The sequence below is a fragment of the Mesoplodon mirus genome (genome assembly GCF_964341445.2).
Source record: "Mesoplodon mirus genome assembly, chromosome: 1".
NCBI lineage: Eukaryota > Metazoa > Chordata > Mammalia > Artiodactyla > Ziphiidae > Mesoplodon > Mesoplodon mirus.
In genome coordinates this window covers 62,293,859-62,309,613 of record NC_138976.1, presented here as the reverse complement: position 1 = coordinate 62,309,613, position 15,755 = coordinate 62,293,859, and the positions used below count along the sequence as shown (strand labels likewise).

The 15,755-nt window shown below is 36.7% G+C and overlaps 1 protein-coding gene across 4 annotated transcripts in view; it reads right to left on the bottom strand.

Moving 5' to 3' along the window:
- Positions 1-15,755, bottom strand: part of PSIP1 (PC4 and SRSF1 interacting protein 1) — a 39,377-nt gene that overhangs the window by 16,136 nt on the left and 7,486 nt on the right. For all 4 annotated transcript variants that reach the window (XM_082625810.1, XM_082625811.1, XM_082625812.1 and 1 more), the window contains exons 4-6: positions 7,079-7,217; positions 4,521-4,625; positions 3,213-3,275 (exon numbers count right to left, since the gene is read on the bottom strand). In XM_082625810.1, coding sequence (XP_082481936.1) covers positions 3,213-3,275; positions 4,521-4,625; positions 7,079-7,217 — 307 coding nt within the window. The remainder of the gene's footprint in view (positions 1-3,212; positions 3,276-4,520; positions 4,626-7,078; positions 7,218-15,755) is intronic.

The following is a 15,755-nucleotide window of genomic DNA, read 5'->3' as shown; positions in this document are numbered from 1 at the left end:
AGCATTATTAAAAGTCAAGAAACTCATCTAAGGTAACCCTTGAATTGTTCTCAAGGAACATTACAAAAATTGCTTCAAAAACATTAGCTCAAGTTGTATTTCTAATTTTAGGAACTTACAGACCACCTACCACCCCCCACCCCAATCCTGATTTGATGGTAGCTCTGGAGTAGGGAGCTGGGCATCTGTTTTTATACCAAAGGTTGAGAACCCAAGACTGTATGAGAGCTCTTCTATTGAGTTAGGAGGGTGAGCAGTTAAGAGGGCAAAAGTTCTCCAAAATTCAGTTCAAACTGATGAACTCTTCAGTGCAAAAAAGTCCCCTCTTCAATTACACTTTCAACTTTTGGAAATAAATCATGACATCGCATAAGAATTACAGGTATGAATCTTTTTGAGATACCAATAAGAGGTAACAAGGTCATCAATAACTAATGCCATAAATAACACTATACGAAGCAAAAATACAGCCCTTCCATAGACATATATTCTTGACTATTATAGCAAAATCATGCAAGTCAAAACCATTCCTCGTGAAAATATTAAAGAATAAGAAATATTTTATCTAGAGAAAGGACTATTAAGTTATTTCAAATATATATATATTTAAATATCTCAAATGCAAATATTGACTCTAGATTAATTTCTTCCATATTTTACTTTATCTCACTGAGACCTCTAAGCCTTTGACAAATTTTCTCCCCGTTACCCCACTTTCTAGCTCTACTCCCTTCGTGACTTTACATAAAGGCCCCCCCATCCCTCAAAAACCTCATGGAACTACTATTCATCTGCATTCTTGTTTTGCTGCACCTGTCCCGCAAATCTCCAACACAGAGTTACTATAAAACTCTACCTTCCCTGCTGCTGAGCCCTGCTGAAAAAAAATTATACAAACATGCATTCATTTTATGCAACTTCATTTGTGATCTCAAAGCCATCCATTAATCCTTTACCCTGTCTTTTGTCATGCCCTTTCCTTCTCTAGCATAAACTTTCAGTCCTTTCTTTCTGCCTTACACCACACAGGCAGCCTTGCTTTGCATTTGGTGAGGGAGAAGGGAGAGAAGGCCAGCAGGAAGGGATTCCCTTAATTTCCAAGTCTCCCTAGAAGTTTGTAACAGTCTTGCCCACCCTTCCCTTCAATGTGAAAAAAGATGAAATGTCCGTCTCTTTCCTATCAAGTCAATTCCCTCAAATGTGTCCTCCCTTTTCTCTCACCCAGCATTATTCTTAACTTACAGTAATTTTATACTTTCCACATCTTTGATCTTTCCTGGTTTCGCAAAGAAAAAGTGTTAAAGCCTCTATTATATTTTTTCACTTTTAACACCCTCCCTTAACCATGCAAATCCTTGTTGCGGCATTCTCTCTCCTCCCCTTCAAAGATTTCAAAAGCACAGTGTAATTTCAACATTAAACATTTTATTCTTTAACCTACTTCATCTGTTCTTACCGTTTGACCTTAAGGTGTCCTGGGGGATCCTAATTGTCAATTATTATTGGACCCCTTCTGCATCAGGACACTACTAACCACTCCCTCATTCTTAAAATTCTCTCCTCCCTTGTTTAGCTTGATATCCTCTCTTAGATTTTTCTCCTGACAGTTCATTCTCAGCCATAATTTTACAAGGCAGGCTTTCATCGCCATTATAATCTCTCAGGATTCTGGTTTTCTGCGTTCTTCTCAGTAAACGTTCTCCCTTGACTACCTATCTAAATCCTATCTTTATGTCAGAGACTGCAATTGTAACTTCTACCTTTTCCCCCTTTGGTGTCAGAGAAATATGCATCTTCAGTCTACTTCTCAACGGTGTTTCACATCCTCCTCCTCATGCCTCTACTCCCAAAACATCTCCTGCATTCTCAGTGTATAATCTAGTCATCCAAGCCAACACCCTGAGTCATCCTAGATACCTCCCCCTCACTTCACACCCACTTCCAATCAACTATTAACTTTACCTCCTAAGGTGCTCTTAAAATCCTATCTCTCATCTACACCACTAAAAATGTCATGCTAACTCTTTACAAAGGCCTTTCATAATTTAGTTACCAAGTCCCAATCATAACTCTCCATTTTAATTCTCTTGTTTTATGTATTTATTGTCTGTCTCAACAAAAATATAAGTTCAATAAGTACAGAAACCTTATCTTCCTTATTCGCTGCTGATTTTCTGTCTGGGCCAGTGAAGTGAGTACCAAATTCTGAATGAATTTATCAGTGAACTGGCCTCACTGCTCCAGTCCAATCCCCATCATTCACACTGCTTTAAAAAGAGAAGTACCTGAAATTTAAAATGATTCAATGGCTTCCCACCACTTCTTTAAGTTCAAGTTCTTCAGGGTAACACACTGGGGTTTTTGTACTCGTTTCCCTCAAACTTTATGGTCTGATAATACTGAAATGCAATACGTGAAATGCTTGAAGCAAAATTTTCTCTATGCCTCTGTAATTGCCTCACATGCTCCTCCCTGCCTCCTTCATCTGCCTGACTAAAATTCTGCCTATCTTTTAAAATCTTGTTAAAGTTATCATACCCCTTCACACACACCCCACAGGGAATAAAAAGCCACTGTAATTATTTGTTTTCATTTTACTTCCTTATAAGACACTGAACTCAGAATACTACAAAAAAAAATTTTTTTAAAGACTGAACTCTTAAGTTTTCTTTGTAGCTTTGTCATATAATAACAGTCTGAGACATAAATAGGCCAGGAAAAGGTGTGATGAACAAAACTTCACACAGGGAAGAAGAAACACTAATTAAAAGCATAAGAGGTACTTTGCCCTAAACTGTCACATATTTTCATTTCATGCAACAATGGGCACTTACAAAGCACTATTACCAGGATTTATTATAAATATTTTACATGTATTAACTCATTTAATTCTCTCAACAGTCTTATGAGTATATATATTATCCATTTTATAGAGAACACTTGAGACAGCATCATGAAAAGGAATGAAAATTGGTGTGTTTTATTTTGTAGACCATTCAGCTTAAGGGTGCTGTATCACTAAGAAAAGAAACAGATAGTTTTGATAAGTGAACAACATAGCCTTTAAACAACATAATCCTTTAAAAAAATTAAAGGACTTAGAGTGAAGGGCTAAGTCTAAATTAAATGGTACCGTTTCATTATCTACACTCCCTCAATCCAACTAAAATAAAAATTCTTTTAAGATCTCTGTGGTTAAGCAGTAGAATTACCTTTCTCTTTCTCCCTCTTCTGGCAGCTTTTGGAGTGGTTATGTCAACTGCTTTAGTCACATCCTTAAAAAAAAAAAAACACAACAGATGAAATTGATAATTATGCCATGACTGAAAGAAAATTTCTTAAATTAAAAATCAGGGCTTCCCTGGTGGCGCGGTGGTTGAGAGTCTGCCTGCCGATGCAGGGGACACGGGTTCGTGCCCAAGTCCAGGAGGATCCCACGTGCCGCGGAGCGGCTGGGCCCTTGGGCCGTGGCCACTGGGCCTGCGCGTCCAGAGCCTGTGCTCCGCGACAGGAGGGGCCACAGCAGTGAGAGGGCCGCGTACCGCAAAAAAAAAAGAAAAAAAAAATCACAAGCACGTTTCACTAAAAGTACTACGGAAACTTGTTTTGCTTCTCTGACCTTTGAAATTATAAACATTAAAAGTCTTAACATTAATTCATTATAAAGTGTAAGTAATCACCAGTATATTCACCTAAAAAAAAAAAGCTTTCCTCTGTCAGATCAAATATAAAAGTCACACTTGCTCGTACACTGGGAGGTTTGTCTATTTAAATTTACAAAACACTCTTTCTACAGTAGAATCCTCAGTTTTAGGACTGTGAATATTAAGAGGTGGTCGGGACTCTGGAGATCAAGTAACAACTTCATGAAGCCTAGAAAGGCTAAATAAGTATCCCCACTCAGATAATCAAATACAGAGGTGGAAATAAATCTAGGTTTTTATTTTTATTTATTTATTTATGTATTTAATTAATTTTTTGCGATACGCGGGCCTCTCACTGTTGTGGCCTCTCCCGTTGTGGAGCACAGGCTCCGGACGCGCAGGCTCAGCGGTCATGGCTCACGGGTCCAGCCGCTCCGCGGCATGTGGGATCTTCCCGGACCGGGACACGAACCTGTGTCCTCTGCATCGGCAGGCGGGCTCTCAACCACTGCGCCACCAGGGAAGCCCTAAATCTAGGTTTTTAAAAATTCGGTTCAATATCCTTTCCCGTACATCCATCCAACAATACCTCACTTTAAAAATATTCCTAACAAACAGTAAGCGACTCTCCTAGTTGTACCTCAATATTTTGCACAGCAAAGTAACTTCAAATAAAAATACCCATGCATCTTAAAGATGCAAAAATTATTTTACAATACTATATTTAATATTTACACAAGGAAATAAGCCTTTAATATTTTCCCATTCATTACTCAACTACTTTAAAGATTACTTTCTACTGTGCCACAATCAACTCATTTTACAATTCTTCCTTGCAACAAAATGGGTTTAGAATGCAAGAGAAATTAAACACACCTCGTTGCTGGCTTTTTCTTCATGGTCAGTATCTTCCTTTGAAACACTAGTTTCTTTTTCTTCAACTTCAACATCAGATGACGCATTTGATTGTTTAGTTGATGCCTATGAACAATCAAGTCTATTAGTTTCACAAAATAATATTTTACGCCAACTTTAAAATTTTGTACCCATGAAAAATCAAAGCCTGTTTTTAAGAAAGCTAGAAAAGTACCCTCATTTCTGTTGCACAGGATACTTTTAATATACACAATTTTGAAAAGTTTTTAACGCTACTATATTATTTAGGAAAGTCTTACATGGAACTATATTCCTGCAATTGATGCATACAATCTCAGCAGATAAAATGGTGAGGCAGAAATTAAAAGTACAATTACAAAGAATAACATTCTGAAGTTCTAACCAGCAAATGCCCAACAAGATACAATGTAAGGTGATTTAGAGGAGCACAGACCTACACTGTATTCAACTATTGAAATATTCTGGGGCTTCCCTGGTGGCGCAGTGGTTGAGAGTCCGCCTGCCGATGCAGGGGAAACGGGTTTGTGCCCCGGTCTGGGAGGATCCCACATGCCGCGGAGCGGCTGGGCCCGTGAGCCGTGGCCGCTGGGCCTGTGCGTCCGGAGCCTGTGCTCCGCAACGGGAGAGGCCGCAACAGTGAGAGGCCCACATACCGCAAAAAAAAAAAAAAAAAAAAGAAATATTCTGGATAAAGAAGCTAATCTATGTACTCTAAGACGAACAGCCTTATTAACAAAGGATATATGTCACAACTTTAAGGAATCTTATTGATCTATATCTCAAACTTAGTTTATTTAAAATGCAGATTCCTGAGACCCAAACTTAAGTGATTCTGATTTAACAGACACTGAGTGGGAGAGTCCAGTAATCATTAAATTTTAAAAGTACCCCCATATGAGAGATACTTAAGCATGTACCCTAGGGTCCCTAGATTTTCATAAAACCAACCAAAACGATGAATACCAGAGGCAACACAGTATACATTGGGAGGTGAGGGTAAAGCTCCCAATCTACAAGATGAGGGGACTGCAATCCAAACTGTGCACCTTTCTAGCTATTTCCTTTGGCAATTCTTTAAACTGTAAACCCATTTCCTTTTCTGTAAAAAAAGGCAATGCTGATAACCCACAAATTATAAAGGTATACAAAAAATGTAAAAATGTGCCCAAAATTACTTATAGCACGATAAGAAATATTTATAAATTATGATGGCCAATTTTTTTTTGTTGTTTCTTTTGTATAGGCTTGGGCATCAACGCTTGCACCAAACCACAGGAATGTGCCACTGGGGATGTCTGGGCTGGGAACACAGAGTACATCGCACCACCATAATCGTTCATACTTTTGTTAAGAACAGAAAATTGTTGAGTTTCATGCACACAACCAACGAAAAATTTCACTGTGAAATGGAAAATTCCAAGTATGTACTGTGAAAACTACCTGGAGATTAAGTAGGTAGATAAGAACAAAGGATAAAGTGACTATGCTAGGCAATCTGGAGGATGAAAACGACCTTGAAAACACAACCATAGGATGTATGATCCAAGTTAAGCTACAAAATGTTATTTTCAGGAAACAATCAACTCAGTCTCCTTGGACTCCCAAGGCAATAAGGATGGGAAACCTTTCTTACATTTGTGCAACAAACATTTAGTGGATAACTAGTCCTTCAACACATGTAAGAATGCCAGCACAATGGACACATACAACTTCCTTTTTTATGGAACTAATAAGCCTGTGGCAGTTAAGACAAGTACAGAGGCAATTATGATGTGATATGATGAATACTGTAACAAATAAGTGGATAATGAAGGCACTTAGGACCATCTAATGCAGCCCTGGAACATCAATGAAAGATTTCAATGTTCCAGACAGAACAGCATCTGAAAAGTTCTCAAACATGAGAAAAAAGCATGGTACATGCAAAGAACTAAAAATTATATAGATTTAAAGGTAGAAAGTTGCAAAATTTTCAGAGTGTTATTTCCTTCTTTAGGTTTACTCATACTCATCCTAGTTTTTTACTAATTCAAGTCTGGACACACACACACACACACACAGAGAACAGAATAAAAAGAAAGTTTAAAGGTTGCTCTTCTAGAAACCAAAAATAAGTATAATTTGCATAGTGCTATAAGTATTTTTGTCACATATTTAATTTAACCCACATGAAGTTCATATTCTAATAAATTTTATGGATTTAGAAATTCAAATGAGAAAAAAACACACCCTTCAAGTTATTAAACCTGAATTTAAGGAAACAGTACATATGACTTTAAATTCAATACATTAAATAAACCCTCAATCAGGATTTAAATAACTGAGTGTTTCCCAGTTTTCTGAGATCTATTTGACCACGAAGGCAAGAATTTCATCAGTTATCTAGATACAAAAGTCCAAGGTTCAACCTCACAAATAAGAACAATTTAATCTGAAATTTATAAGGCTCTTCAATCATTTTCCTGTAGCTAGAATAGTGATTATTCTCCAAAACTGAGTAAATAATACTAAACTAAATTTTATGTAATATGACGCACCTGTTGACTTGAAAATTTCACTTTCGGATTGTTATCTATCTCCCATAAACCTTCATTAAAGCCTTTTCGTTTATTTGGTTTGCCGTACTTTTCCTTGTTTTCTGAGTAAGGAAATATGTCCTTTGGGCCTAAAAAAGCACTAAAAAAGGAGGGGGGGGGGAAATGTGAGTGTAAAGCAATCTCAAATATAAGTGATTAAATAGCACTACCCTATGAACGCAATTATCAAAAATTCTTAATCTAAAACGCATTAAAAATCATACATAAATTAAAGGTAGTCACAAATAATATTTAATTCCAAATGCTTTTATTAAATTCAGTCACAAACTCCTAGATCCATAATCCTAATTAAAAAAAAAAATACAAATTGCACAATGTCAATATACTGAATGCCACCAAACTGCACACTTAAAAATGGTAAATTTTGCTATAATTTTACAGATTTTACTATAAAAATGCATAAAAATGAAAAAAGAGATGTCACAAGACTGCATTAATCTATACATTTAAATGCATTCTAAATATAGTTTTACTACAAAGTAGTTTGGAATATTATACAACTCATAAAACATTGTCAATAAGGTATATTATGTGTATGTTTTAATATTTGTATATACATACAAGTAGATTTTTAGAAAATAAGTATGTTAAGACTTTTACTTTATTCAATGAGGGAATCAGATGTTGTAACTGGTTTGTTCATTCATATATACACACACACACACATATATATTACAGTCAATTCTTGTATTCATGGTAATTATATTCTATAATGTCACCATGAACACTGAATTAAGGAATACTGTACCACTGCTCCAGGGTAAATACAGGGTAGGTTCCTCTGGTCACAACATTTTTGTCAACCAATCAGTACATAACATTGTTTTATGTGTTTCTGTTTAAAGACACCTTATTTAATATACACTGGTAATTCATTAACACTGAACTCACAGCCAACAGCTTACGTAACACGTATTTTCTCCATAAGGCAAAGCACAGGCTTCTTGCACTTACGAACACCAAATGGCACTTCAGCTACATTTGGGTACTATTATAAACGGCAAAATGACCAAGAAAAAGCACAAAAATACAAAAGCCGTGGCACTACAGACTGCAAAAAGGACACTTGTTTACAATATGAGAGCTGAAACAAGGTAAAGCATGGTCTTGGTTCAGCCTCAGCTAGGAATGTGTGCATCAAGTTACTCAAATTTTTTGCCATTTCACACACAGACATGACCGTGAAGGCGCCACAGGTATTGATTTGGGATTATAAATACATTTTAGTGAGCAGGCAAATTAATAAATATGGAACCCGTGAATGATGACAACTATTTTTTTGTGTATATATACATATATATCTAAATATAATTCCCAGAACAACCCCATCATATATCTCCCTATGTCAGTCAGTTCTGTAGAAGTCTGTCAATCCTATAAAGGTAGATGCAGAGAATGTACCAGTTTTTTGCTATAATGGCTGATATATATGTATTCTCCAAAGCAAGAGGAAAATCAAATTACTACTCATTTCCTCTAAAATATGCTACAATTTAAGATTATTCATTACTAATTATCTATCACAAATTCCGTATCTGCTGAAATTCTTTAAGAATTAGGGACCTAATGACTATAGCTCACATTGCACTTTAGAATATTTTAAAAGGCTTTAAGATAAAATTTCAATAAAAAAGAGACTTAGGGCTCTACTTAAATATAATCAAATGCATATAAGTCAGCTTTATTATTTAAATTCTGCAATTTATAAATACTCAAAGTATCCATGTATTTTAACTGCACATCAGTTAAGGCACACTTAAATCATCACTATCTCATTTGATCTAGAAATGCAGACTTTTACTAGGCATCATTCATTCCTACCCATAATCTAAAATTAGAAAATTTAACACATTTAGTTAAAACAGTAAAGCAATTCCTCCTGCATAATCAGCTTCAAATTCCAAGTAGATGACTCTAGTTAAAACACCATCAAAAATAAAACATACTTCTAGTTAGAACAAAGCAATTCTCTCTCCTAAAACCCCATAACTCATAAGGTTAAAGATGACAAGGGACATTATCAACAGGTTTGAAAGCTGGGAAGACTTAAGAAAGTTGGATACTAAACAGCAATATAGAAGAAAGCGAGACAGTACCCTAATTTATAGTTCAAAATCCCCCAAGGGTTCAAAACTGATGGCATCAGGAACTTGAAGAAGTGGAAGGGACCTTAAATACTTAATAAAATTGCAGAAAAATGTCTTAAAACTTCAAACATGGGTCATTTTTAGATATGATTCTAAACCAAAAAGGTATTCAAAAGAGAAAACTGATTCTACCATGATGTTATTTAGCATATAAAGGTTTGACAGTTCAATTTATATAATTTTTCTTTCCCCAAAATAGGCAGTCCTCACTTTGTATGACAATGAGAGAACACAAAAATGACTGTGCAAGGCAATCTTATTGAACAATGGGAAAAATTACAATTGTTCCAAAACCTTCAAAAATTATCAAAACACTAAATGCACTGACAGTGTGTAAGGAAATTTTAAATATAGTAAAACTAATACTAATTATTTAGTACACTGTAATTTAAAACATTAGAAACAGTGAGATTAAAGTGTTTCATGTCTTTGTAAACAACTTAAGAATAGTTTGAACAGTGCTTGCCCCTTCTGATCACATAACTTATGACATGGAGTAAGCATATTTTCTATGCCTAAGGCAATGTGTCATACTCCTTTCTAAATCTGATCAGTTTCTAACATTTTGTCTTTTGTACTTTCAATGTTATGACATATCTTTAATGCTTTTTGTTGGCGTCACTTCCTCTGAGACATCTTCATCCTTTTTATTACAACCACTTTCCTCATTTATGTTGATACGCTTGCCTTCCCTAAGCTGCTCTGGCTGTGTATCTAGTCTCCCCATACACAGCACATCTACATTCACAAGGTTATTATTCACAAGGCTATTTATTCTATAACTGCATTTACATTCGATTCAAATTTCACTTCTGGCATTATCAGTTTCTTTGTTGGCCGATTCCCCATCCTGTTTTTTCTTTAAACGTAACCTGGGTGGATATATCATTGAAAGACAAAGAGGCAACAACGCTACTACACGTTGTGCTATCTATGCTTGAACTGAGAAACAGATGCCCGATGACCAACCACCACGAAACTTCAAGAAAAGTGCCATGCTATGCATCTGTTATTTACATCTTGATTTGTGGACTGAAGGACTAGCAACAAATTTTGTACTCTACACAGTTACAGATAATATTCCAGAGTAAGTGAAATTTGAAACATTGTTGCGGGGACTGGCACTGTTTACCTAAACCATGGTGACCAAAATTTAAACATACTAGAACTATGCAAAGCTAAGGAATACCTGTATCCTTCTCTCCTCTTCATGCTTTGACTTTAAATTCTACTTTTATCAGACAGCAATGGTCCCACTCTTGCTTTCTTTGTGACATTATATTGTTACTTGGCCGTGACTTGTTTGACCCTTGTCTCAGAAAATAAGACACAGGTAGTTTAATAGGATTAATCAAAAGGTCTTAAGAGAGAATTCTATTCACATAGTGTAGTCACTTATATTTGGTCTTATTCATACCACCTTGTTTTACATATACATTTTTATTACACTTGGTTAACCTTTATTCTTAATTTTGCAGAATAGGTTTTAAAAAACTTCTCTCCCTGCTCCTCCTCCAGTCAGGTTTTCAAGCACTACTTTCTATTATTTTACTATTATGTTCATATTATAAGTCATACTTAAATTTACATTTATCAATATACCAAAAATTAAATAATTATGCCTTTCCAACTGAGAGAAGACCTTTGCAAATCTAAATAATTCATGTTAAATATAGATGGTTAAAAAAATACTCACACATGAAAAGATGCTGAGTGTCATCAGCTATCAGTGAAATGTAAATCAAAACCAGAATAAGATACTACCTTCACACCCAATAGGATAGTTGTAATAAAAAAGACAATAACAAGTCTTGGCAAAGATACAGAGAAATTAGAATCCTCACACATAGCTGACAGAAATATAAAATGGTGCATAGCTGATCTGAAAAGTCTTGCAGGGACTTCCCTGGTGGTCCAGTGGCTAAGACTCCACACTCCCAATGCAGGGGGCCTGGGTTTGATCCTTGGTCAGGGAACTAGATCCCACACGCCACAACTAAAGATCCCACGTCCCACAACTAAGAGCTAGCACAGCCAACAAAAAAAACAAAAAACAAACAAACAAAAAAGCCTGGCAATTCCTCAAAAGATTAAACTCAGTTACCATGTGACCCAGGAATTCCACTCCTACAGAAAAGACATGTCCACAGAAAAACTTGCTCACAAATGTTCACAGCAGCATTATTTATATTTGTCCAAAGTAGAAACAATCCAAATATCAACTGATGAATGGATACAGACCAATACAATGGAATATTTGGCAATACTGTAAAGACAAAGTACATGCTACAAAATATAGATGAACCTTGAAAACACTATGCTAGGGCTTCCCTGGTGGCGCAGTGGTTGAGGGTCCGCCTGCCGATGCAGGGGACACAGGTTCATGCCCCGGTCCGGGAGGATCCCACATGCCGCGGAGCGGCTGGGCCTGTGAGCCATGGCCGCTGAGCCTGCGCGTCCGGAGCCTGTGCTCCACAACAGGAGAGGCCACAGCAGTGAGAGGCCCGCGTACCACAAAACAAAAACAAAAACATTATGCTAAGTTTAAAAAAAAAAGGTCATTAAAGACCTCATATTGTATAGTTCAATTTATATGAAATGCTCAGAACAGGCAAAGTGATTAGTGGTTCCCTATGGCAAGACAGGAGGGAGAAAGGAGAAATGCAAAGTATCTGCTAATGAGTACAGGGTCTGTTTTTGGGGTGATGAAGATGTTCTAAAACTGTGCTAATGTCTACACTACTCTCTGGATATACTAAGATCTATTGAATTGTACGTTTTAACTGGATTAATTGTTTGGGATATGAATTACATCTCAATAAAGCTGTTAAAATATTTTTCAGTGAATACCACATCCCATCAAAGAAAACAAAAATGATCCAGAATTTTACCAACTACAGATAGCCACTGTTTTCACCCACTTGTTTGTTGCATATATACAGATATAAACATGTCATTTTAATGGATATGATACATACTCATCCATAAATACTTTCTCAAATTATAATGAACATCTTTTCATGTCAACAATTACTTAACAGCTAAATACTATTTCATTGAATAGCTTTCCCAAAATTTATCTACTGTTGGACCATTTTCTATATCAAATTTTCTATTATAAAATGCAGCTATAGTAAATAATGTATTGCTCAATCTTTCCACATATCTTCCTAATAAATTCTAAGTAGAACTGTTGGCTCAAATGATATGCTCAAGACTACAGAGCTCCTTAATGAGACTCAAAAAACTATGGTGGATGAAAAAAGAATCCTCCCATGTTGTCACCACAGAAAAAGAAATGACTAATTAAGGGACCTGATGGAGATGTTAGCTAATGCTATGGTGGCAGGTAATCATATTGCAATATATAAATGTATCAAATCATGGTGGTAATATTGCAATATATAAATGTATCAAAATCAACACACCTTAAACTTATACAATATATATCAATTACATTTCAATTTAAAAAAAGAAGAAGAAAACACACACACACACAAAGAATCCTCCCCAGGGATGCAATCCCACAGGTTTGGTGCACAGGGCTCAGACTAGTTTTTAAACAGCCAGCGCTAGTCCCCAAGGGCACAACCTTATGTGGCTGTGGCTCTGATTCATTCTTCAAAGCATTCCATTTTTAAATGACATATAAATCTCAAAGGAAGTATACTAAAACAGTAACAGGTCTAGGGGTTGTTTCTAAAAAATAGTAGTAGAAATGACTGTTTCCTTTGTAGAGAACTCTTTTAACATTGTTTTTAAAATTTTTACAATGAAAAGATATACATTAATTCGAAGTACATTACCCACCAAATTCCAGAGCTGAGAGGAACACTTAGGGATCACCAAGATCCTCCTTTTAAAGATTAGAAAACTGAAGGCCAGAAAGATTAACTGACGCAGGCAAGGTTATCTAGCTATTAAACAGCATAGCCTCCACTCTGTACAACGTTCCCTTAAAAAGGTTTCTTCAGGGTTTCCTTTAACCACTGTAATATAGTCTTTGAAATATCTACTAATAAAATATTGATGTTATATCCCTATATGTATGAACTCATTTCAAATACCAATGTCAAAGCCCACAAGGATCAAAGCTCATGTAAAATGTCCTAAGAAAAGAGCAAATCATTAACTACAGTACTAATGTTATAATTCTGAAGCAACTTAAAGCCTGCAAGTGTGTTTCTTACGTGGCATATGCCTGAAGACCATAAGTGTGTTCCTGTGTATCCCAATTCTCACAGAATGTAAGTAAACAGAAAAGCAGTTCTCTCTCTAAAGTCACTTTTTGGAAACAATGTAAATACCCACGAAAACATACACATACATGTCTCACAAAAACTCAGTTATCACACACCTAGAACCTTTCCTTTAAAGCAAACCAGAGTTGCACATAAAAAATGGGATGCCAGGGGGCTTCCCTGGTGGCGCAGTGGCTGGGAGTCTGCCTGCCGATGCAAGCGACATGGGTTCGTGCCCCGGTCCGGGAAGATCCCACATGCCGCAGGGCGGCTAGGCCAGTGAGCCATGGCCGCTGAGCCTGCGCGTCCGGAGCCTGTGCTCCACAACGGGAGAGGCCACAACAGTGGGAGGCCCGCGTACCACAGGAAAAAAAAAAAAAAAGGGATGCGAATGCTTTTCAGAGCTAAAGACATGAAGCTCAAAACTCATTTAATGTTGCCAAGTCATATTATAATACAGAAAGGTCTACCTTTTAAAACATTGATTCTAACTTGCTGCTTCATGTCTCTATTATTATTAAATCACAAAATAGGAAACATACTGTTTTAAACTAGATTTTATAACAGCACACACTATTTTATAATAGAAGATGATGCAACAGACAATTGATACATCTACTATGTGCCATGAACCTGACAGTATAGAGATGAAAAAACAGTTCCTCTCATTATATAAGGCTCATGAGAAACCATACAAGCCCCTCACCAACACATACAGCGATGTCTGTAGTACAGAAACTGTATAGAAAAACTAGTGTAGGAGAAAATAAAATCCTATCCTTATGATTCATTTCTTTATTCCTTTCTTGTGGACAGGTTATACAAAAAACCGACCAACAAGCAGTACTTCCCCCATTCACCTTCACTCCTAAAACTGTACATTAGGCAGGTTCTGAAACAGCCTGTGATGGATATTTTTATGGTTCCTAGAACTGTGCATCTAACATCTTTGAATTAAGACAAGAGCAGTAAGGAGATAAAAGCGGCAAAAACACCATCTTCATTTAAAATTTTCTGACTTTAGAGAAATAAATAGACCTTAGATGAGAGTATTCCCTCAATTAGCAATGGTAATTAGTCAGCAAAACTCAAACTGCACTGCAAACAATAAACACAAGTATTAGTCGTGAAAAAATAATATGCAACATTACCTTTAACTATTAATAGCTTAGCTGACATATACTTAGTGTTTAATACATGCCAAGCACTATTCTAAGCATCTTTCATGTAGTATCTTGTTTGCACCTCAAATTCTGAGGTCAAGTATTTTATTATTCCCATTTTACAAGTAAGGTAGAGAAGGACACAAGGCTAGGTAACCTGCCCAAGGTCATATAGCAGATATACGGCAGGATTCAAAGACAGCCTTACGATCAGTTGTCTTAAAAACTATACAAATGCCAGTTAATGGACAGCAAATTCATAATCCATAAATGATTTTATCTAGGTCATAGAGCTGTCAATCTATCACCAAACATTTATTTAACAGCTATGTGCCAGGCACTTAAGCAAATGATGACAAACAAGATAGACAAGGTCCCTACTCTCCAAGCTTTTCACTTGTGAGTGAAGGAAAAGAAAAAAATTTCAGTCATCAGTGCAATGGAGAAAAAGCATAAAAAGGAGGATTTGAGCTAAGATCTAAATGACTGAAAACCTGAAGACATATCTTTCCCAACAAAGAGAAAACAGTCAAGAAGGACTTGAGACAAGATGAAATATATCTGTGTAACAGTGAAAAAAACATGATGAGGTTGGAAAGGTAAACACAGACTAGTTCATATAGGGTCTCATAAATAGCATTTGTTGAAAAAACTTGGGAGTTTTGTTTGTAATAATGCAGCCACTGACGGGTTTTGGACAGAGAAATGACACGATCTGACTGGAATATCAAGTTCACTTTGACTATACATTACGAGTGAAAACCGAGACCAAGATAGGATTAGGGGGTTTCCCTGGTGGCGCAGTGGTTAAGAATCCGCCTGCCAACGCAGGGGACACGGGTTCGAACCCTGGTCCGGGAAGATCCCACATGCTGCGGAGCAACTAAGCCCGTGCACCACAACTACTGACCCTGCGCGCCATAACTACTGAAGCCCGCACACCACAACTACTGAAGGCTGCACGCCTAGAGCCCATGCTCCGCAACGAGAGAAGCCACTGCAATGAGAAGCCCGCGCACCACAATGAAGAGTAGCCCCCACTCGCCGCAACTAGAGAAAGCCCGTG